The 23,148-nt window shown below is 48.6% G+C and overlaps 1 protein-coding gene across 1 annotated transcript in view; it reads right to left on the bottom strand.

The window, feature by feature from the left end:
* The window catches only part of LOC121844157 (homer protein homolog 2-like), a gene marked incomplete at its 3' end in the record, with an annotated part of 89,410 nt that overhangs the window by 40,413 nt on the left and 25,849 nt on the right, over positions 1-23,148 (bottom strand). The window contains 1 exon segment of the mRNA XM_042314075.1: positions 2,162-2,318. Coding sequence (XP_042170009.1) covers positions 2,162-2,318 — 157 coding nt within the window.

The following is a 23,148-nucleotide window of genomic DNA, read 5'->3' as shown; positions in this document are numbered from 1 at the left end:
ACAGGTCAGGTCCTATTGATGTGATTATGCTACGCTATCAGGTCCTATTGATGTGATTATGCTACGCTACAGGTCAGGTCCTATTGATTATGCTGATTACAGGTTAGGTCCTATTGATGTGACGCTACAGGTCAGGTCCTATCGATGTGATTATGCTACGCTCAGGTCAGGTCCTATTGATGTGATTATGCTACGCTACAGGTCAGGTCCTATTGATGTGATTACAGGGGCAGGTCCTATTGATGTGACTATGCTACGCTACGCTACAGGTCAGGTCCTATTGATGTGACTATGCTATTGATGTGACTATGCTACGCTACAGGTCAGGTCCTATTGATGTGACTATGCTATTGATGTGACGCTACAGGTCAGGTCCTATTGATGTGATTATGCTACGCTACGCTACAGGTCAGGTCCTATTGATGTGACTATGCTACGCTACAGGTCAGGTCCTATTGATGTGACTATGCTACGCTACAGGTCAGGTCCTATTGGTCACGCACATGTGATGCATACATGTGTCACGTAAAGAGAGCGATAGGGGTTGAGGGAATGTTTTTCCTAAAACAAAATGAGGGATTTCAGTAACAGAACTTTTCAGTCAGAAATGGCAACATGGACAGCTGCAGCAGAGAGACTAAACGAGTCACACAGTCACTCGCTGTAAAAAACATAAATATATCATTAACACAGAGCAGCAAGTCTGAGCACAATCAAATCAGATGCGCTCGGACTCCCTCTACTCATTCGCGTGTCTTAAATGATTTCATCAAACAGTTCGCTTAAAGCATCAGACAAGCTCAGTGAATATAGTTGATTTGATTAAAACACAGAGGATGCGTCTGGTTGCCTAAGATAGTTTGTTGTTGTTGTTGTCGGGGACAACCCTAGTTGAGAGAGGAAAGAGATAAACATTTGTTTCAGTCATTTCACCAGCCGTCCAGCCCTGTTCCATGTGACACAGCCAGCTGTCCAGACAGACAGCCAGACAGAGACATCCGTCCAGACAGCCAGACAGAGACATCCGTCCAGACAGCCAGACAGAGACATCCGTCCAGACAGCCAGACAGAGACATCCGTCCATACAGCCAGACAGAGACATCCGTCCAGACAGCCAGACAGAGACATCCGTCCAGACAGCCAGACAGAGACATCCGTCCAGACAGCCAGACATCCGTCCAGACAGCCAGACAGAGACATCCGTCCAGACAGCCAGACATCCGTCCAGGCAGCCAGACATCCGTCCAGGCAGCCAGACAGAGACATCCGTCCAGACAGCCAGACAGAGACATCCGTCCAGACAGCCAGACAGAGACATCCGTCCAGACAGACAGAGACATCCGTCCAGACAGCCAGACAGAGACATCCGTCCAGACAGCCAGACAGAGACATCCGTCCAGACAGCCAGACAGAGACATCCGTCCAGACAGCCAGACAGAGACATCCGTCCAGACAGCCAGACAGAGACATCCGTCCAGACAGCCAGACAGAGACATCCGTCCAGACAGCCAGACAGAGACATCCGTCCAGGCAGCCAGACAGAGCCAGACATCCGTCCAGGCAGCCAGACATCCGTCCAGACAGCCAGACATCCGTCCAGGCAGCCAGACAGAGACATCCGTCCAGGCAGCCAGACAGAGACATCCGTCCAGGCCAGCAGAGACAGACAGAGACATCCGTCCAGACAGCCAGACAGAGACATCCGTCCAGGCAGCCAGACAGAGACATCCGTCCAGACAGCCAGACAGAGACATCTGTCCAGACAGAGACATCTGTCCAGACAGACAGACAGAGACATCTGTCCAGACAGACAGAGACATCTGTCCAGACAGACAGACAGAGACATCTGTCCAGACAGACAGAGACATCTGTCCAGACAGACAGACAGAGACATCTGTCCAGACAGACAGAGACATCTGTCCAGACAGACAGAGACATCCGTCCAGACAGACACATCCGTCCAGACAGAGACATCCGTCCAGACAGAGACATCCGTCCAGACAGACAGAGACATCCAGACAGAGACATCCAGACAGAGACATCCAGACAGAGACATCCAGACAGAGACATCCGGACAGACAGACAGAGACATCCGGACACGTCCTGACTCCCCACCACCCGAACACGTCCTCCCAACCCTAACACACTCACTCACCCCTACCTTGGATCCATCTACACTGATGATGCGGTAGCTGTTGCGTGTGGAGTCGTAGAAGTAGGAAACGGTGACTGCCTGTTTGCTGGCTGGGACCCAGTTCTTCTTGGTGGTCGGGTCAATCTGGAACACATGGGCCCTGGTGGTGAAGATTGGCTGCTCCCTGCACGAGACGAGGAAGAGACGGAGAGTGGAGGAGAGAGAGAGAAAGAGGAGGAGCGAGAGAGGGAGAGAGGGAAAGAGGAGGAGGAGCGAGAGGGAAAGAGGAGAGGGAAAGAGGAGGAGGAGCGAGAGTGGGGGGAGGAGGAGCGAGAGAGGGGGAGGAGGAGCGAGAGAGACAGAGAGGGAGGGAGGAGGAGGAGCGAGAGAGGGGGAGGAGGAGCGAGAGAGAGAGAGAGGGAGGGAGGAGGAGGAGCGAGAGAGGGGGAGGAGGAGCGAGAGAGGGAGAGAGGGAAAGAGGAGGAGGAGCGAGAGAGGGGGGAGGAGGAGCGAGAGAGAGAGAGAGGGAGGGAGGGAGAGGGATGAGAAGGAGAAGATTAGGAGACCTCTAGTTTGGGTTGGAAGCTCTAGTAATTAATGGTTTGAGGTGTTAGAAACTCCCATGTATTCTATAGGTCAGTCTAAGAGCACATGCATTAGTGTGGAAATACTGAAAGTAACACAAGTCAAAAACACATAAGAACTAGATGACAGCAGGTCAGGTTCTGTGGTGTGAGTTGAGTACTGGGAGAGATCCAGGTCAGTAGTTTAGCCTGCTGCAGCGTAACATATTCCTGTAGCAGTCACCTGGGATGCCAGATCCTCAGTTTCCCTCCCAGTGGAGAGCAGGTGTTAATGTAACACTAACCCTGGAATCACCTGGCAACCCGCAGCCAATTAGCACTTCATCAGCCCAAGCCTCTCACAGGAGGGAAGGAAAACACACAGGCACTACACGAGCCCTATCACGTTATAGGGAGAAGAAAAACCACCACAGACACAGTCTCAGGTGCTCACAGGGTATCAGAGTCCTCCTGGTCAGCTGTTTTAATACCTGGCTGCATTAAGACTAAGGCTGGTAATTGCCGAGGACATCACGATTCCAGATCACCACCGTACTTTAGGTGCGATTCCTTATCACCACCATACTTTAGGTGCGATTCTTTATCACCACCGTACTTTAGGTGCGATTCCTTATCACCACCGTACTTTAGGTGCGATTCCAGATCACCACCATACTTTAGGTGCGATTCCAGATCACCACCATACTTTAGGTGCGATTCCAGATCACCACCATACTTTAGGTGCGATTCCAGATCACCACCGTACTTTAGGTGCGATTCCAGATCACCACCGTACTTTAGGTGCGATTCCTTATCACCACCATACTTTAAGTGCGATTCTCACAATTCTCAACCAAGATTCTATTGTGATTTGATGTTCCACACATATTGCTCACTATATGTCTGCTGCAGAGAGAAGAGAGACATGAGAAAAGAAAAAAAAAGATCAACATTTAGTTAAGTGTTGAAAACACATTGGCTCACAATTTAAAGATGGAGAACAAGCTATAGGATGAAACATACCTGTGTTTAGGTGCAGGGTCAGACTATTAGAGCTAGCTAACGCTACTTACTAAAAATTAAACACACACACACACACACACACAGCCTTCGGAAAGTATTCAGACCCCTTGACTTTTTCCACATTTTGTTACGTTACAGCTAAAATGGAAGGTGAACCTTCGCCTCAGTCTGAAGTCCTGAGTGCTCTGGAGCAGGTTTCCATCAAGGAACTCTCTGTACTTTGCTCCGTTCATCTTTCCCCTCGTTCCTGACTAGTCTCCCAGTCCCTGCTACTGAAAAACATCCCCATAGCATGACTCTGTCACCACCATGCTTCACTGTAGGGATGGTGCCAGGTTTCCTCCAGACATGACGCTTGATATTCAGGCTAAAGAGTTCAATCGTGGTTTCATCAGACCAGAGAATCGTGTTCCTCATGGTCTGAGTCCTTTAGGTGCCTTTTGGCAAACTCCAAGAGGGCTGTCATGTGCCTTTTACTGAGGAGTGGCTTCCGTCTGGCCACTCTACCATAAAGGCCTGATTGGTGGAGTGCTGCAGAGATCGTTGTCCTTCTGGAAGGTTCTCCCATCTCCACAGAGGAACTCTAGAGACCATCAGGTTCTTGGTCATCTCCTGACCAAGGCCCTTCTCCCCCAATTGCTCAGTTTGGCCGGGCGGCCAGCACTAGGAAGTGTCTTGGTGGTTCCAAACATCTTCCATTTAAGAATGATGGAGGCCACTGTGTTCTTGGGGACCTTCAATGCTGCAGAAATGTTTTTGTACCCTTCCCCAGATCTGTACCTCGATACAATCCTGTCTCAGAGCTCTACAGACAATTCCTTCGATCTCATGGCTTGGTTTTTACTCTGACATGCACTGTCAACTGTGGGACCTTATATAGAGAGGTGTGTGCCTTTCCAAATCATGTCCAATCAATTGACTTTACCACAGGTGTACTCCGATCAAGTGGTAGAAACATCTCAAGCATGCTCAATGGAAACAGGATGCACCAGATCTCAAATTTCGAGTCTCATAGCATAGGGGCTGAATACTAATGTAAATAAGGTATTTTTGCTTAAAAAAAAAAAAGATAAAATATGCAAAACAAATGGGAACACCTGTTTTTGCTTTGTCATTATGGGATATTATGTGTAGTGGCTGAGGATGTTTTTATTGAATCCATATTAGAATGAGGCTGTAACGTAACAAAATGTGGAAAAAGTCAAGCGGTCTGAATACTTTCAGAATGCACAGTATATCTAAAATATATATATATATATATATATAAAAAAAATTAAAAAATTAAAAATATATATATAAATATATAAATATATACATTTGAAGAAAAAAAAAAATATATAATATATATATATATATATATATATATATATATATATATATATATATATATATATATAAATAATAATTATATAATATATTAATATAAATAAAATAATATAAATAAAAATATATATAGATAATGCTCCCACATCCAAAGTACATCCAGCGAACGACAGGCCAGGGGTCGAAAACAGATTATTGATGAAGGAGGACGAAGGAGGCTGACGAACTGTGCAGCTCAACAGAAGGGCTACAGTTAGTCGACCTACAGTCCAGCTCAACAGAAGGGCTACAGTTAGTCGACCTACAGTCCAGCTCAACAGAAGGGCTACAGTTAGTCGACCTACAGTCCAGCTCAACAGAAGGACTACAGTTAGTCGACCTACAGTCCAGCTCAACAGAAGGACTACAGTTAGTCGACTTCTACAGTGCAGCTCAACAGAAGGACTACAGTTAGTCGACTTCTACAGTGCAGCTCAACAGAAGGACTACAGTTAGTCGACCTACAGTGCAGCTCAACAGAAGGACTACAGTTAGTCGACTTCTACAGTCCAGTTCAACAGAAGGGCTACAGTTAGTCGACCTACAGTCCAGCTCAACAGAAGGACTACAGTTAGTCGACTTCTACAGTCCAGCTCAACAGAAGGGCTACAGTTAGTCGACCTACAGTCCAGCTCAACAGAAGGACTACAGTTAGTCGACCTACAGTCCAGCTCAACAGAAGGACTACAGTTAGTCGACCTACAGTCCAGCTCAACAGAAGGGCTACAGTTAGTCGACCTACAGTCCAGCTCAACAGAAGGGCTACAGTTAGTCGACTTCTACAGTCCAGCTCAACAGAAGGGCTACAGTTAGTCGACTTCTACAGTCCAGCTCAACAGAAGGGCTACAGTTAGTCGACTTCTACAGTCCAGCTCAACAGAAGGACTACAGTTAGTCGACTTCTACAGTCCAGCTCAACAGAAGGGCTACAGTTAGTCGACTTCTACAGTCCAGCTCAACAGAAGGACTACAGTTAGTCGACCTACAGTCCAGCTCAACAGAAGGGCTACAGTTAGTCGACTTCTACAGTCCAGCTCAACAGAAGGGCTACAGTTAGTCGACTTCTACAGTCCAGCTCAACAGAAGGGCTACAGTTAGTCGACTTCTACAGTCCAGCTCAACAGAAGGGCTACAGTTAGTCGACTTCTACAGTCCAGCTCAACAGAAGGACTACAGTTAGTCGACCTACAGTCCAGCTCAACAGAAGGACTACAGTTAGTCGACTTCTACAGTCCAGCTCAACAGAAGGGCTACAGTTAGTCGACTTCTACAGTCCAGCTCAACAGAAGGGCTACAGTTAGTCGACTTCTACAGTCCAGCTCAACAGAAGGGCTACAGTTAGTCGACTTCTACAGTCCAGCTCAACAGAAGGGCTACAGTTAGTCGACTTCTACAGTCCAGCTCAACAGAAGGGCTACAGTTAGTCGACTTCTACAGTCCAGCTCAACAGAAGGGCTACAGTTAGTCGACTTACAGTCCAGCTCAACAGAAGGGCTACAGTTAGTCGACTTCTACAGTCCAGCTCAACAGAAGGGCTACAGTTAGTCGACTTCTACAGTCCAGCTCAACAGAAGGGCTACAGTTAGTCGACTTCTACAGTCCAGCTCAACAGAAGGGCTACAGTTAGTCGACTTCTACAGTCCAGCTCAACAGAAGGGCTACAGTTAGTCGACCTACAGTCCAGCTCAACAGAAGGGCTACAGTTAGTCGACTTCTACAGTCCAGCTCAACAGAAGGGCTACAGTTAGTCGACTTCTACAGTCCAGCTCAACAGAAGGGCTACAGTTAGTCGACCTACAGTCCAGCTCAACAGAAGGGCTACAGTTAGTCGACTTACAGTCCAGCTCAACAGAAGGGCTACAGTTAGTCGACTTACAGTCCAGCTCAACAGAAGGGCTACAGTTAGTCGACTTCTACAGTCCAGCTCAACAGAAGGGCTACAGTTAGTCGACTTCTACAGTCCAGCTCAACAGAAGGGCTACAGTTAGTCGACTTCTACAGTCCAGCTCAACAGAAGGGCTACAGTTAGTCGACTTCTACAGTCCAGCTCAACAGAAGGGCTACAGTTAGTCGACTTCTACAGTCCAGCTCAACAGAAGGGCTACAGTTAGTCGACTTACAGTCCAGCTCAACAGAAGGGCTACAGTTAGTCGACTTCTACAGTCCAGCTCAACAGAAAGGCTACAGTTAGTCGACTTCTACAGTCCAGCTCAACAGAAGGGCTACAGTTAGTCGACTTCTACAGTCCAGCTCAACAGAAGGGCTACAGTTAGTCGACTTCTACAGTCCAGCTCAACAGAAGGGCTACAGTTAGTCGACTTCTACAGTCCAGCTCAACAGAAGGGCTACAGTTAGTCGACTTACAGTCCAGCTCAACAGAAGGGCTACAGTTAGTCGACTTCTACAGTCCAGCTCAACAGAAGGGCTACAGTTAGTCGACTTCTACAGTCCAGCTCAACAGAAGGGCTACAGTTAGTCGACTTCTACAGTCCAGCTCAACAGAAGGGCTACAGTTAGTCGACCTACAGTCCAGCTCAACAGAAGGACTACAGTTAGTCGACTTCTACAGTCCAGCTCAACAGAAGGACTACAGTTAGTCGACCTGTCAGTCCAGCTCAACAGAAGAGCTACAGTTAGTCGACCTGAGTCCAGCTCAACAGAAGGACTACAGTTTGATGTCTTCACTATTATTCTACAGTCCAGCTCAACAGAAGGGCTACAGTTAGTCGACTTACAGTCCAGCTCAACATGGTGCATAAAATAACACACAACTCCATCGTTTGACCTTGACACGAATGGGGTCCAAAAGCCGACGACCTTACAGAGTTCCACTTCCCCCAGAGAATGCCAAGAGTGTCATCAACGCAACGCATCTGTCATCAACGCAACGCTGTCATCAACGCAAAGGGTGGCTACTTTGAAGAATCTAAACTCTCAAATATATTTTGATTTGTTTAACACTTTTTGGTTACTACATGATTCCATATGTGTTATTTCATAGTGTTGATGTCAACAAGGACATATTCTACAATGTAGAAAATAGTAAAAATAAAGAAAACCCTTGAATGAGAAGGTGTGTCCAAACAGACTGGTACTGTGTGTATATAAACACTTTCTGTTGTTTTATAAATCCATATTTGGAGTCAAATATCGATATAATATCATCCAAAATATCACGATATGTCTATCAACTCCATTCCCCCCAAGGACATCAATAATTAAGACGGTTTAAACCTCTGCAGCCCCCTGGTCCCTGTGACATAGGCACTGGACATGTCAACAAGGACTGGCAACAAGGACATCAACAAGGACATAGGCAAGATTATCAACTGTGATTCTTGCATTTTGGACATCAACAAGGACATAGGCAACAAGGACAAGGCAACAAGGACATAGGCAACAAGGACATAGGCAACAAGGACATAGGCAACAAGGACATAGGCAACAAGGACATAGGCAACAAGGACATAGGCAACAAGGACATAGGCAACAAGGACATAGGCAACAAGGACATAGGACATAGGCAACAAGGACATAGGCAACAAGGACATAGGCAACAAGGACATAGGCAACAAGGACATAGGCAACAAGGACATAGGCAACAAGGACATAGGCAACAAGGACATAGGCAACAAGGACATAGGCAACAAGGACATAGGCAACAAGGACATAGGCAACAAGGACATAGGCAACAAGGACATAGGCAACAAGGACATAGGCAACAAGGACATAGGCAACAAGGACATAGGCAACAAGGACATAGGCAACAAGGACATAGGCAACAAGGACATAGGCAACAAGGACATAGGCAACAAGGACATAGGCAACAAGGACATAGGCAACAAGGACATAGGCAACAAGGACATAGGCAACAAGGACATAGGCAACAAGGACATAGGCAACAAGGACATAGGCAACAAGGACATAGGCAACAAGGACATAGGCAACAAGGACATAGGCAACAAGGACATAGGCAACAAGGACATAGGCAACAAGGACATAGGCAACAAGGACATAGGCAACAAGGACATAGGCAACAAGGACATAGGCAACAAGGACATAGGCAACAAGGACATAGGCAACAAGGACATAGGCAACAAGGACATAGGCAACAAGGACATAGGCAACAAGGACATAGGCAACAAGGACATAGGCAACAAGGACATAGGCAACAAGGACATAGGCAACAAGGACATAGGCAACAAGGACATAGGCAACAAGGACATAGGCAACAAGGACATAGGCAACAAGGACATAGGCAACAAGGACATAGGCAACAAGGACATAGGCAACAAGGACATAGGCAACAAGGACATAGGCAACAAGGACATAGGCAACAAGGACATAGGCAACAAGGACATAGGCAACAAGGACATAGGCAACAAGGACATAGGCAACAAGGACATAGGCAACAAGGACATAGGCAACAAGGACATAGGCAACAAGGACATAGGCAACAAGGACATAGGCAACAAGGACATAGGCAACAAGGACATAGGCAACAAGGACATAGGCAACAAGGACATAGGCAACAAGGACATAGGCAACAAGGACATAGGCAACAAGGACATAGGCAACAAGGACATAGGCAACAAGGACATAAGCAACAAGGACATAAGCAACAAGGACATAGGCAACAAGGACATAGGCAACAAGGAAACAAGGACGTAGACAACAAGGACGTAGGCAACAAGGACGTAGGCAACAAGGACGTAGGCAACAAGGACGTAGGCAACAAGGACGTAGGCAACAAGGACGTAGGCAACAAGGACGTAGGCAACAAGGACATAGGCAACAAGGACGTAGGCAACAAGGATGTAGGCAACAAGGATGTAGGCAACAAGGATGTAAGATTTACATGTAAAAGGCTACATATTCCACAGCCTATCAGAGGGGGGGAAATGACTGACATCAGTCGACTTTTCAAATCAATGTGAAAACGGGTATTAAATAGCATCTAGATGACCCAGATTGGATTATAATGCCATTTGAAGGATACAGCTTCAGGCATCTCTCCCAGCATGACTACTTTCCATTAGGGACAAATTAACTCACAACCTCTCTGTTAGTCAGGAACCATTTGGACAACGACTAACATGAGGGACAATCACAGCGACACACACACATTTAAAATGTCCTCTTCGATCGACCGTCTGTTCAAAATGTGGCCTGCCGGAGTAACACAGTCATCATTCCCAGGACTACATTAGGCCACATTAACTCAACCTCTGTTTTGGACAATCACACACACTTTTAAAATGCCCTCTTAGTACCACAGGAGTCCACAGGCTTGGTCAACACTAGATGTTATAAAGGACTACAGGCTTGGTCAACACTAGATGGGATGTTATAAAGGACTACAGGCTTGGTCAACACTAGATGGGATGTTATAAAGGACTACAGGCTTGGTCAACACTAGATGGGATGTTATAAAGGACTACAGGCTTGGTCAACACTAGATGGGATGTTATAAAGGACTACAGGCTTGGTCAACACTAGATGTTATAAAGGACTACAGGCTTGGTCAACACTAGATGTTATAAAGGACTACAGGCTTGGTCATCACTAGATGGGATGTTATAAAGGACTACAGGCTTGGTCATCACTAGATGTTATAAAGGACTACAGGCTTGGTCAACACTAGATGGGATGTTATAAAGGACTACAGGCTTGGTCAACACTAGATGGGATGTTATAAAGGACTACAGGCTTGGTCAACACTAGATGGGATGTTATAAAGGACTACAGGCTTGGTCAACACTAGATGGGATGTTATAAAGGACTACAGGCTTGGTCAACACTAGATGGGATGTTATAAAGGACTACAGGCTTGGTCAACACTAGATGGGATGTTATAAAGGACTACAGGCTTGGTCAACACTAGATGGGATGTTATAAAGGACTACAGGCTTGGTCAACACTAGATGGGATGTTATAAAGGACTACAGGCTTGGTCAACACTAGATGGGATGTTATAAAGGACTACAGGCTTGGTCAGGATGTTATAAAGGACTACAGGCTTGGTCAACACTAGATGGGATGTTATAAAGGACTACAGGCTTGGTCAACACTAGATGGGATGTTATAAAGGACTACAGGCTTGGTCATAGATTTATAAAGGACAAAGTGGCAGTAAAGTGACATTATCATTGAAACAGATATGAGTCATTTCCTGTCTGTCAGAGTGAGCTAGAGACAGCCAATAGGATCTACCTCCTGGCAGACAGACCAGTCTCTTCTCTTCTTCTCTCCTCCTGTCCTATTCTCAGAGGGCTTTGTACGTGTGTGGGTGGGTGGGGGAAGGGGGGGGTTGACACACTCATGCAGAAAGCAAGATGTGTGTGGGTGTGGCCACGCTCCCATCTCCCAGTAGACAGTCAGTGTTCAGTAAACACACAGGCTGAACACGCAGTGCAGAGTCAGCCAGTCAGCCAGTCCATCCTCACCTGGTCCTGCCACAATACAACACCACCTTCCCATCCCTTCCTGTTACCACACTTTCTTCGGTTATATTTACATACTTGATTTAAAAAAATTCAAACCAGGAAATCAAACCAATGTAAAATGCAGCATGTGATTGTAGTGTGGTTGTGTGTGTGTGTGGTACCTGTAGGACTCCATGTGGGAGAGAGTGCACACACACACACTTTCATTCTATTTCAGCACAGCTTTATTGATAAGTACCCAGAGGGCGATAGGCATCACTCCACAGGGCAGCAGAGATGTTTTCATATTCCATCCCTACTAAGGTATCCTGGCAGGAAATAGATCTATACTAGCAGGACATAGATCTATACTAGGAGGTATCCTAGCAGGACATAGATCTATACTAGGAGGACATAGATCTATACTAGGAGGTATCCTGGCAGGACATAGATCTATACTAGGAGGACATAGATCTATACTAGGAGGTATACTAGGAGGACATAGATCTATACTAGGAGGACATAGATCTATACTAGGAGGACATAGATCTATACTAGGAGGACATAGATCTATACTAGGAGGACATAGATCTATACTAGGAGGTATCCTAGCAGGACATAGATCTATACTAGGAGGACATAGATCTATACTAGGAGGACATAGATCTATACTAGGAGGACATAGATCTATACTAGGAGGTATCCTAGCAGGACATAGATCTATACTAGGAGGACATAGATCTATACTAGGATGACATAGATCTATCCTAACAGGACATAGATCTATACTAGGAGGTATCCTAGCAGGACATAGATCTATCCTAGGAGGACATAGATCTATACTAGGAGGTATCCTAGCAGGACATAGATCTATACTAGGAGGTATCCTATCAGGACATAGATCTATACTAAGAGGACATAGATCTATACTAGGAGGTATCCTAGCAGGACATAGATCTATCCTATCAGGACATAGATCTATACTAGGAGGTATCCTAGCAGGACATAGATCTATCCTAGGAGGTATCCTAGCAGGACATAGATCTATACTAGGAGGTATCCTAGCAGGACATAGATCTATCCTATCAGGACATAGATCTATACTAGGAGGTATCCTAGCAGAACATAGATCTATCCTAGGAGGTATCCTAGCAGGACATAGATCTATCCTAGGAGGTATCCTAGCAGGACATAGATCTATACTAGGAGGTATCCTAGCAGGACATAGATCTATCCTAGGAGGTATCCTAGCAGGACATAGATCTATACTAGGAGGTATCCTAGCAGGACATAGATCTATACTAGCAGGACATAGATCTATACTAGGAGGTATCCTAGCAGGACATAGATCTATACTAGCAGGACATAGATCTATACTAGGAGGTATCCTAGCAGGACATAGATCTATACTAGCAGGACATAGATCTATACTAGGAGGTATCCTAGCAGGACATAGATCTATACTAGCAGGACATAGATCTACACTAGGAGGTATCCTAGTAGGTCATAGATCTATCCTAGGAGGTATGATAATGTTCCATTTACTCCATTATAATGAGCCTGTCCTCCTATAGCTCCTCCCACCAGCTCCTCTGTTGTATATGCTGCTCCTCTGTTGTATATGTGTTTATCCAAGCAGGGAATGTCCTCCTATAGCTCCTCCCACCAGCTCCTCTGTTGTATATGTGTGTGTGTTTATCCAAGCAGGGAATGTCCTCCTATAGCTCCTCCCACCAGCTCCTCTGTTGTATATGTGTGTGTGTTTATCCAAGCAGGGAATGTCCTCCTATAGCTCCTCCCACCAGCTCCTCTGTTGTATATGTGTGTGTGTTTATCCAAGCAGGGAACGTCCTCCTATAGCTCCTCCCACCAGCTCCTCTGTTGTATATGTGTGTGTGTTTATCCAAGCAGGGAACGTCCTCCTATAGCTCCTCCCACCAGCTCCTCTGTTGTATATGTGTGTGTGTTTATCCAAGCAGGGAACGTCCAGAAGCCAGTAGGAGTGAACTCTTCTGTTCGGTATAATGTGTAACAGTAGGAAGCTAATGCTGCTGTTATTTGAGGGCATATCTCATGGCTTTGATCTGCCTCCCAGCGATATGGAGCGTTCTGGGTGTGTGTCTGTTCCTCACAGCGTTCTGGGTGTGTGTCTGTTCCTCACAGCGTTCTGGGTGTGTGTGTGTGTGTGTGTGTGTGAGAGAGAGTGTGTTCTGTCTATGGCTCTAGCGTAGGGTGCTGATTATGTGTGTCTGTTCCTCACCAGCTCCTCTGTGTGTGTATGTGTGTGTGTGTGTGTGTGTGTGTGTGTGTGTGTGTGTGTGTGTGTGTTCTGTCTATGGCTCTAGCATACAGTGCTGATTATGTATGTCTGTAGCTCACAGCAGAGGGCTGAGCAGTGAAAACATTCTTAGGTAAGATGAAAGAGAAGAATTAGACATCTTATTAAACTTTCATGATCTGGTCTGACAAATCAGTGTGGAAACCATGCTCCTCCTCTTAAAACACACACACACACACAGTTCCTGTTCATACACACGCTCACAAATGCACTCGCAGACACACACCTCTCATGTTAGATCTGTCAAGCATGCACACTTCCTCACGTTCACACACTACAGTACACACTACAGTACACACTACAGTACACACTACAGTACACACTACAGTACACACACACCCTTCACACTAAATCTGTCAAGCATGCACACTTCCTCACGTTCACACACTACAGTACACACTACAGTACACACTACAGTACACACTGTACACACTACAGTACACACTACAGTACACACTACACACTACAGTACTCTAGCATACAGTACTGACTATACAGTACACACTACAGTACTCACACTACAGTACACACTACAGTACAGAGTACACACTACAGTACTGACACTACAGTACACACTCTTACAGTAAGATGACTACAGTACACACTACAGTACACACAGTACACACTACAGTACACACTACAGTACACACTACAGTACTCACACTGAGTCTGGTACACACTACAGTACACACTACAGTACTCACACCAGTACTCCACTACAGTACACACTAAGTACACACACACACACACAGTACTCCACTGTACACACTACAGTACACACTACAGTACACACTAAGTACACACTACAGTACACACACACAGTACTACAGTACTTACATCTGTACACACTACAGTACTCACACTACAGTACACACTACAGTACTCACACTACAGTACTCACACTACAGTACTCACACTACAGTACACACTACAGTACTCACACACCCTTCACACTAAATCTGTCAACAGCCGGTTCAGAGAATAGTAGTTCAGTTGGCTGGATTAATGCATTCACTGAATCTCTCCTCACTCTCTTTCCTTACGCCCCCGCTACCTCTCGCCCCCGCTACCTCTCGCCCCCGCTACCTCTCGCCCCCGCTACCTCTCGCCCCCGCTACCTCTCGCCCCCGCTACCTCCCGCCCCCGCTACCTCCCGCCCCCGCTACCTCTCGCCCCCTCTTCCTCTCGCCCCCTCTTCCTCTCGCCCCCGCTACCTCCCGCCCCCGCTACCTCTCGCCCCCGCTACCTCTCGCCCCCTCTTCCTCTCGCCCCCTCTACCTCTCGCCCCCCGCTACCTCTCGCCCCCTCTACCTCTCGCCCCCTCTTCCTCTCGCCCCCGCTTCCTCTTGCCCCCGCTACCTCTCGCCCCTTCTACCTCTCGCCCCCTCTTCCTCTTGCCCCCTCTTCCTCTCGCCCCCGCTACCTCTTCCTCTCGCCCCCTCGCCCCTCTTCCTCTCGCCCCCTCTTCCTCTCGCCCCAGTTCTTGTACTACAGAACATTAAAGGTGAATACACAAAGTTCTAGAGCAACTGCAGTCAGACGCTAGGACAGACAGACGCTAGGACAGACGGACGCTAGACGCTAGGACAGACAGCTAGGACAGACAGACGCTAGGACAGTCAGACGCTAGGACAGTCAGACGCTAGGACAGTCAGACGCTAGGACAGACAGACGCTAGGACAGACGGACGCTAGGACAGACAGACGCTCGGACAGACGGACGCACGGGACAGACGGACGCTCGGACAGACAGACAGACGGACGCTAGGACAGACGCACCGCTAGGACAGACACTAGGACAGACGGACGCTCAGACAGACGCACCGCTAGGACAGACGGACCGCTCGGACAGACGGACCGCTAGGACAGACGGACGGACGCTAGGACAGACGGACGGACGCTAGGACAGACGGACGGACGCTAGGACGGACAGCAATGGGCCATTGAGCTAATAATGTCATCAGGATTATTGTCCTCAAAGAAATTAAATCCTTCCTAATAAATTCACTGTCCCGATAATCCTAATCTGAACTGTAATCTGCTTGGAAAAATACCCTTTATGCAGATCACTGTTGTGCTGTTTTCAACAGGGGCGGGCGCACAGACACAGAAAGACCTGACCTTTTGAACAAGATGGCGCTGACAGACACAGAAAGACCTGACCTTTTGAACAAGATGGCGCTGACAGACGCAGAAAGACCTGACCTTTTGAACAAGATGGCGCTGACAGACGCAGAAAGACCTGACCTTTTGAACAAGATGGAGCTGACAGACACAGAAAGACGTGACCTTTTGAACAAGATGGCGCTGACAGACACAGAAAGACCTCACCTTTTGAACAAGATGGTGCTGACAGACCTGACCTTTTGAACAAGATGGCGCTGACAGACCTGACCTTTTGAACAAGATGGCGCTGAGACACAGAAAGACCTGACCTTTTGAACAAGATGGCGCTGGCAGACGCAGAAAGACCTGACCTTTTGAACAAGATGGCGCTGGCAGACGCAGAAAGACCTGACCTTTTGAACAAGATGGCGCTGACAGTCTCCCTGTTTCTATCTCCTAGCCAACTACCTAGAAGCATTTCTCTGCACCTGCTGTAACATCTGATAGACAGAGTACACAACCAATACACTTTGATTTAGCATTCAGTCTGGCTGGACCCAGATATAGCACACACACACACACACACACACACACACAACCTTTTACATTACCTCTGTCTGGAGCCAGCTATAATAGATATTACATCTGTCTGTACACACACACACACACACACACACACACACACACACACGTTATCCATGCCCACAACATTCAAAAACACAGGGCAGACATGGAGATAAATAAGACCAACTACAGTAGTCTCTCAACACAGCCACACCACATCAGTCAGATGGGCAGAGAACACAGTGTAATATATAGGAGCAGAACAATTACATGACAGATGACAAGAGTAGCTGAACCTGAGGCTGTCACATGGAGGCCATTTGTATAGTGTTTTCTGATCTACGCCCCCCCCCCCAACTGGTGCGGCTCATTTACAGGTCAGTGGGTAATGAGCTCTCCTCTAGAGAACCAGGTCTGTCTGTCCGTCTCTCCTCTAGAGAACCAGGTCTGTCTGTCTGTCTGTCTGTCTGTCTGTCCATCTGTCCGTCTGTCCGTCTCTCCTCTAGAGAACCAGGTCTGTCTGTCTGTCTGTCCGTCTCTCCTCTAGAGAACCAGGTCTGTCTGTCTGTCTGTCCGTCTCTCCTCTAGAGAACCAGGTCTGTCTGTCTGTCTGTCCGTCTCTCCTCTAGAGAACCAGGTCTGTCTGTCTGTCTGTCTGTCCATCTCTCCCTCTAGAGAACCAGGTCTGTCTGTCTGTCTGTCTGTCCGTCTCTCCTCTAGAGAACCAGGTCTGTCTGTCCGTCTCTCCTCTAGAGAACCAGGTCTGTCTGTCCGTCTCTCCTCTAGAGAACCAGGTCTGTCTGTCTGTCTGTCTGTCCGTCTCTCCTCTAGAGAACCAGGTCTGTCTGTCTGTCTGTCCGTCTCTCCTCTAGAGAACCAGGTCCAGGTCTGTCTGTCCGTCTCTCCTCTAGAGAACCAGGTCTGTCTGTCTGTCTCTCCTCTAGAGAACCAGGTCTGTCTGTCTGTCTGTCCGTCTCTCCTCTAGAGAACCAGGTCTGTCTGTCCGTCTCTCCTCTAGAGAACCAGGTCTGTCTGTCTCTCTCCTCTAGAGAACCAGGTCTGTCTGTCCGTCTCTCCTCTAGAGAACCAGGTCTGTCTGTCTGTCTGTCTGTCTGTCTAGAGAACCAGGCCTGTCTGTCTCGTCTCTCCTCTAGAGAACCAGGTCTGTCTGTCTGTCTGTCTGTCTGTCCGTCTCTCCTCTAGAGAACCAGGTCTGTCTGTCCGTCTGTCTGTCCGTCTCTCCTCTAGAGAACCAGGTCTGTCTGTCTCTCTGTCCGTCTCTCCTCTAGAGAACCAGGTCTGTCTGTCCGAGAACCAGGCTCTCCTCTAGAGAACCAGGTCTGTCTGTCTGTCTGTCCGTCTCTCCTCTAGAGAACCAGGTCTGTCTGTCTGTCTGTCCGTCTCTCCTCTAGAGAACCAGGTCTGTCTGTCCGTCTCTCCTCTAGAGAACTAGGTCTGTCTGTCCGCCTCTCCTCTAGAGAACCAGGTCTGTCTGTCCGCCTCTCCTCTAGAGAACCAGGTCTGTCTGTCCGTCTCTCCTCTAGAGAACCAGGTCGGTCTGTCCGTCTCTCCTCTAGAGAACCAGGTCTGTCTGTCCGTCTCTCCTCTAGAGAACCAGGTCGGTCTGTCCATCTCTCCTCTAGAGAACCAGGTCGGTCTGTCCGTCTCTACTCTAGAGAACCAGGTCGGTCTGTCCGTCTCTCCTCCAGAGAACCAGGTCTGTCTGTTCGTATCTCCTCCAGAGAACCAGGTCTGTCTGTTCGTATCTCCTCCAGAGAACCAGGTCTGTCTGTTCGTATCTCCTCCAGAGAACCAGGTCTGTCTGTCTGTTCCTCTCCTCCAGAGAACCAGGTCTGTCTGTCCGTCTCTCCTCTAGAGAACCAGGTCTGTCTGTCCATCTCTCCTCTAGAGAAGCAGGTCTGTCTGTCTGTCCATCTCTCCTCTAGAGAAGAAGGTCTGTCTGTCCGTCTCTCCTCTAGAGAACCAGGTCTGTCTGTCCGTCTCTCCTCTAGAGAACCAGGTCTGTCTGTCTGTCCGTCTCTCCTCTAGAGAACCAGGTCTGTCTGTCTGTCTGTCTGTCTGTCCATCTGTCCGTCTGTCCGTCTCTCCTCTAGAGAACCAGGTCTGTCTGTCTGTCTGTCCGTCTCTCCTCTAGAGAACCAGGTCTGTCTGTCTGTCTGTCCGTCTCCCTCTAGAGAACCAGGTCTGTCTGTCTGTCTGTCCGTCTCTCCTCTAGAGAACCAGGTCTGTCTGTCTGTCTGTCTGTCTGTCTGTCTGTCTGTCCCCATCTGTCCGTCTGTCCGTCTCTCCTCTAGAGAACCAGGTCTGTCTGTCTGTCTGTCCGTCTCTCCTCTAGAGAACCAGGTCTGTCTGTCTGTCTGTCCGTCTCTCCTCTAGAGAACCAGGTCTGTCTGTCTGTCTGTCCGTCTCTCCTCTAGAGAACCAGGTCTGTCTGTCTGTCTGTCTGTCTGTCCGTCTCTCCTCTAGAGAACCAGGTCTGTCTGTCTGTCTGTCTGTCCGTCTCTCCTCTAGAGAACCAGGTCTGTCTGTCCGTCTCTCCTCTAGAGAACCAGGTCTGTCTGTCCGTCTCTCCTCTAGAGAACCAGGTCTGTCTGTCTGTCTGTCTGTCCTGTCCGTCCATCTCTCCTCTAGAGAACCAGGTCTGTCTGTCTGTCTGTCCGTCTCTCCTCTAGAGAACCAGGTCTGTCTGTCCGTCTCTCCTCTAGAGAACCAGGTCTGTCTGTCTGTCTCTCCTCTAGAGAACCAGGTCTGTCTGTCTGTCTGTCCGTCTCTCCTCTAGAGAGCCAGGTCTGTCTGTCCGTCTCTCCTCTAGAGAACCAGGTCTGTCTGTCTCTCCTCTAGAGAACCAGGCCTGTCTGTCCGTCTCTCCTCTAGAGAACCAGGTCTGTCTGTCTGTCTGTCTGTCTGTCCGTCTCTCCTCTAGAGAGCCAGGTCTGTCTGTCCGTCTGTCTGTCCGTCTCTCCTCTAGAGAACCAGGTCTGTCTGTCCGTCTGTCTGTCCGTCTCTCCTCTAGAGAACCAGGTCTGTCTGTCTCTCCTCTAGAGAACCAGGCCTGTCTGTCCGTCTCTCCTCTAGAGAACCAGGTCTGTCTGTCTGTCTGTCCGTCTCTCCTCTAGAGAACCAGGTCTGTCTGTCTGTCTGTCCGTCTCTCCTCTAGAGAACCAGGTCTGTCTGTCCGTCTCTCCTCTAGAGAACTAGGTCTGTCTGTCCGCCTCTCCTCTAGAGAACCAGGTCTGTCTGTCCGCCTCTCCTCTAGAGAACCAGGTCTGTCTGTCCGTCTCTCCTCTAGAGAACCAGGTCGGTCTGTCCGTCTCTCCTCTAGAGAACCAGGTCTGTCTGTCCATCTCTCCTCTAGAGAACCAGGTCGGTCTGTCCATCTCTCCTCTAGAGAACCAGGTCGGTCTGTCCGTCTCTACTCTAGAGAACCAGGTCGGTCTGTCCGTCTCTCCTCCAGAGAACCAGGTCTGTCTGTTCGTATCTCCTCCAGAGAACCAGGTCTGTCTGTTCGTATCTCCTCCAGAGAACCAGGTCTGTCTGTTCGTATCTCCTCCAGAGAACCAGGTCTGTCTGTCTGTTCGTCTCTCCTCCAGAGAACCAGGTCTGTCTGTCCGTCTCTCCTCTAGAGAACCAGGTCTGTCTGTCCATCTCTCCTCTAGAGAAGCAGGTCTGTCTGTCTGTCCATCTCTCCTCTAGAGAAGAAGGTCTGTCTGTCCGTCTCTCCTCTAGAGAACCAGGTCTGTCTGTCCGTCTCTCCTCTAGAGAACCAGGTCTGTCTGTCTGTCCGTCTCTCCTCTAGAGAACCAGGTCTGTCTGTCCGTCTGTCCGTCTCTCCTCTAGAGAACCAGGTCTGTCTGTCCGTCTGTCCGTCTCTCCTCTAGAGAACCAGGTCTGTCTGTCTGTCCATCTCTCCTCTAGAGAAGCAGGTCTGTCTGTCCGTCTCTCCTCTAGAGAACCAGGTCTGTCTGTCCGTCTCTCCTCTAGAGAACCAGGTCTGTCTGTCTGTCTGTCCGTCTCTCCTCTAGAGAACCAGGTCTGTCTGTCTGTCTGTCTCTCTCCTCTAGAGAACCAGGTCTGTCTGTTCGTCTCTCCTCCAGAGAACCAGGTCTGTCTGTCCGTCTCTCCTCTAGAGAACCAGGTCTGTCTGTCCGCCTCTCCTCTAGAGAACCAGGTCTGTCTGTCCGCCTCTCCTCTAGAGAACCAGGTCTGTCTGTCCGTCTCTCCTCTAGAGAAGCAGGTCTGTCTGTCTGTCTCTCCTCTAGAGAAGCAGGTCTGTCTGTCTGTCCGTCTCTCCTCTAGAGAAGCAGGTCTGTCTGTCCGTCTCTCCTCTAGAGAACCAGGTCTGTCTGTCCGTCTCTCCTCTAGAGAACCAGGTCTGTCTGTCCGTCTCTCCTCTAGAGAACCAGGTCTGTCTGTCCGTCTCTCCTCCAGAGAACCAGGTCGGTCTGTCTGTCCGTCTCTCCTCTAGAGAACCAGGTCTGTCTGTCCATCTCTCCTCTAGAGAACCAGGTCTGTCTGTCTGTCTGTCCGTCTCTCCTCCAGAGAACCAGGTCGGTCTGTCTGTCCGTCTCTCCTCTAGAGAACCAGGTCTGTCTGTCCGTCTCTCCTCTAGAGAACCAGGTCTGTCTGTCCGTCTCTCCTCTAGAGAACCAGGTCTGTCTGTCCGCCTCTCCTCTAGAGAACCAGGTCTGTCTGTCCGCCTCTCCTCTAGAGAACCAGGTCTGTCTGTCCGCCTCTCCTCTAGAGAACCAGGTCTGTCTGTCCGCCTCTCCTCTAGAGAACCAGGTCTGTCTGTCCGCCTCTCCTCTAGAGAACCAGGTCTGTCTGTCCGTCTCTCCTCTAGAGAACCAGGTCCGTCTGTCTGTCCATCTCTCCTCTAGAGAACCAGGTCTGTCTGTCCATCTCTCCTCTAGAGAACCAGGTCTGTCTGTCCATCTCTCCTCTAGAGAACCAGGTCTGTCTGTCTGTCTGTCTCTCCTCTAGAGAACCAGGACTGAGACACTGTGCCTGTCCACACTGCCTGTCCCCACTGCCTGTCCGTCTCTCCTCTAGGGAACCAGGACTGAGGCACTGTGCCTGTCCCCACTGCCTGTCCCCACTGCCTGTCCGTCTCTCCTCTAGGGAACCAGGACTGAGGCACTGTGCCTGTCCCCACTGCCTGTCCACACTGCCTGTCCACACTGCCTGTCCACACTGCCTGTCCCCACTGCCTGTCCGTCTCTCCTCTAGGGAACCAGGACTGAGGCACTGTGCCTGTCCACACTGCCTGTCCACACTGCCTGTCCACACTGCCTGTCCCCACTGCCTGTCCACACTGCCTGTCCGTCTCTCTCTAGGGAACCAGGACTGAGGCACTGTGCCTGTCCCCACTGCCTGTCCCCACTGTCTGTCCCCACTGCCTGTCCACACTGCCTGTCCCCACTGCCTGTCCACACTGCCTGTCCCCACTGCCTGTCCCCACTGCCTGTCCATTTGTCTGGTTTCTCTGTATGTCCAGACACTATTTCTTGCCTTAACACTGAAAGACCATGTTTGCTTTGCTCTGTTAATGTGATCCGGAGGTTCAGTACGAACGTTGTGACGCAATAGCAGAGCCTCCAGATGCTAAAATCAAGCTCACCACGCACCTCCCAAATTGCGTAGCAATGCGGAGGGCTCCGTATCAGAGTTTATGTTAGGAAAATGTGGAGCCGGACATTTCACCAGTAACATTTTAAATTCACCGGACCCATATGCATTGAGTGTGTAACCTGATCAAGGCGTCCACCCACAGTGCTCAGAAATCACATTTAGATTAAGGTCATTCATATTAACAGAACATGCAAGTCGAGGACACATCGATGTGTGGTCCTTCTTACTGAATTCTGATGTGCACTTTGAACATGTTACAATAATTGTCCACATTTACTTTTCCTCAGGTCAACAAAACGAGTAACGAACAGCTAAATCACTAGCCTTTGTCAATATACTATAGTAGAAAAGTTGACCTATTCTATTGGTCAGGTTGTGGAGAAATACATAGCCCATTACATAACAGACTCTGGGACAGTTGTGGGACGATAGATCCCAGATTCATACAACCAGTAAGGCCTGGGATACATAAAACCACCATGTTAAAGAGCAAATGAGTCTGATGCAACAGATCAGAACGTTCAGCTTAAAATGTTGATCAATTATTATTTCTTCACATTATAAGTGCAGTAAGGCAGTAGGCCACACGCCACACAAGGCAGTAGGCCGCACAAGGCAGTAGGCCGCACAAGGCAGTAGGCCGCACTAGGCAGTAGGCCGCACTAGGCAGTAGGCCGCACAAGGCAGTAGGCCACAAGGCAGTAGGCCGCACAAGGCAGTTGGCCACAAGGCAGTAGGCCGCACAAGGCAGTTGGCCACAAGGCAGTTGGCCATGCGGGAATGTTCGTACCATAATGCAATTAGCAGGAAAACCCCCGTTGTCAAAATGACACTGCACATACGAGCTGTTTCATGTGACAGATAAAATATCTGTTCCAAATGTAGAAAGAGATGAGATCTAATAGGCTAACTTGAAGCAAGGTAAGACACGTTCAGTATGTATCAATGACTCTCTGAGGTCATTAAAGATCCCATGGCACTTATC

This window comes from Oncorhynchus tshawytscha, unplaced genomic scaffold, assembly GCF_018296145.1.
Source record: "Oncorhynchus tshawytscha isolate Ot180627B unplaced genomic scaffold, Otsh_v2.0 Un_contig_3124_pilon_pilon, whole genome shotgun sequence".
NCBI lineage: Eukaryota > Metazoa > Chordata > Actinopteri > Salmoniformes > Salmonidae > Oncorhynchus > Oncorhynchus tshawytscha.
This window is presented reverse-complemented; position numbering and strand designations above follow the sequence as displayed.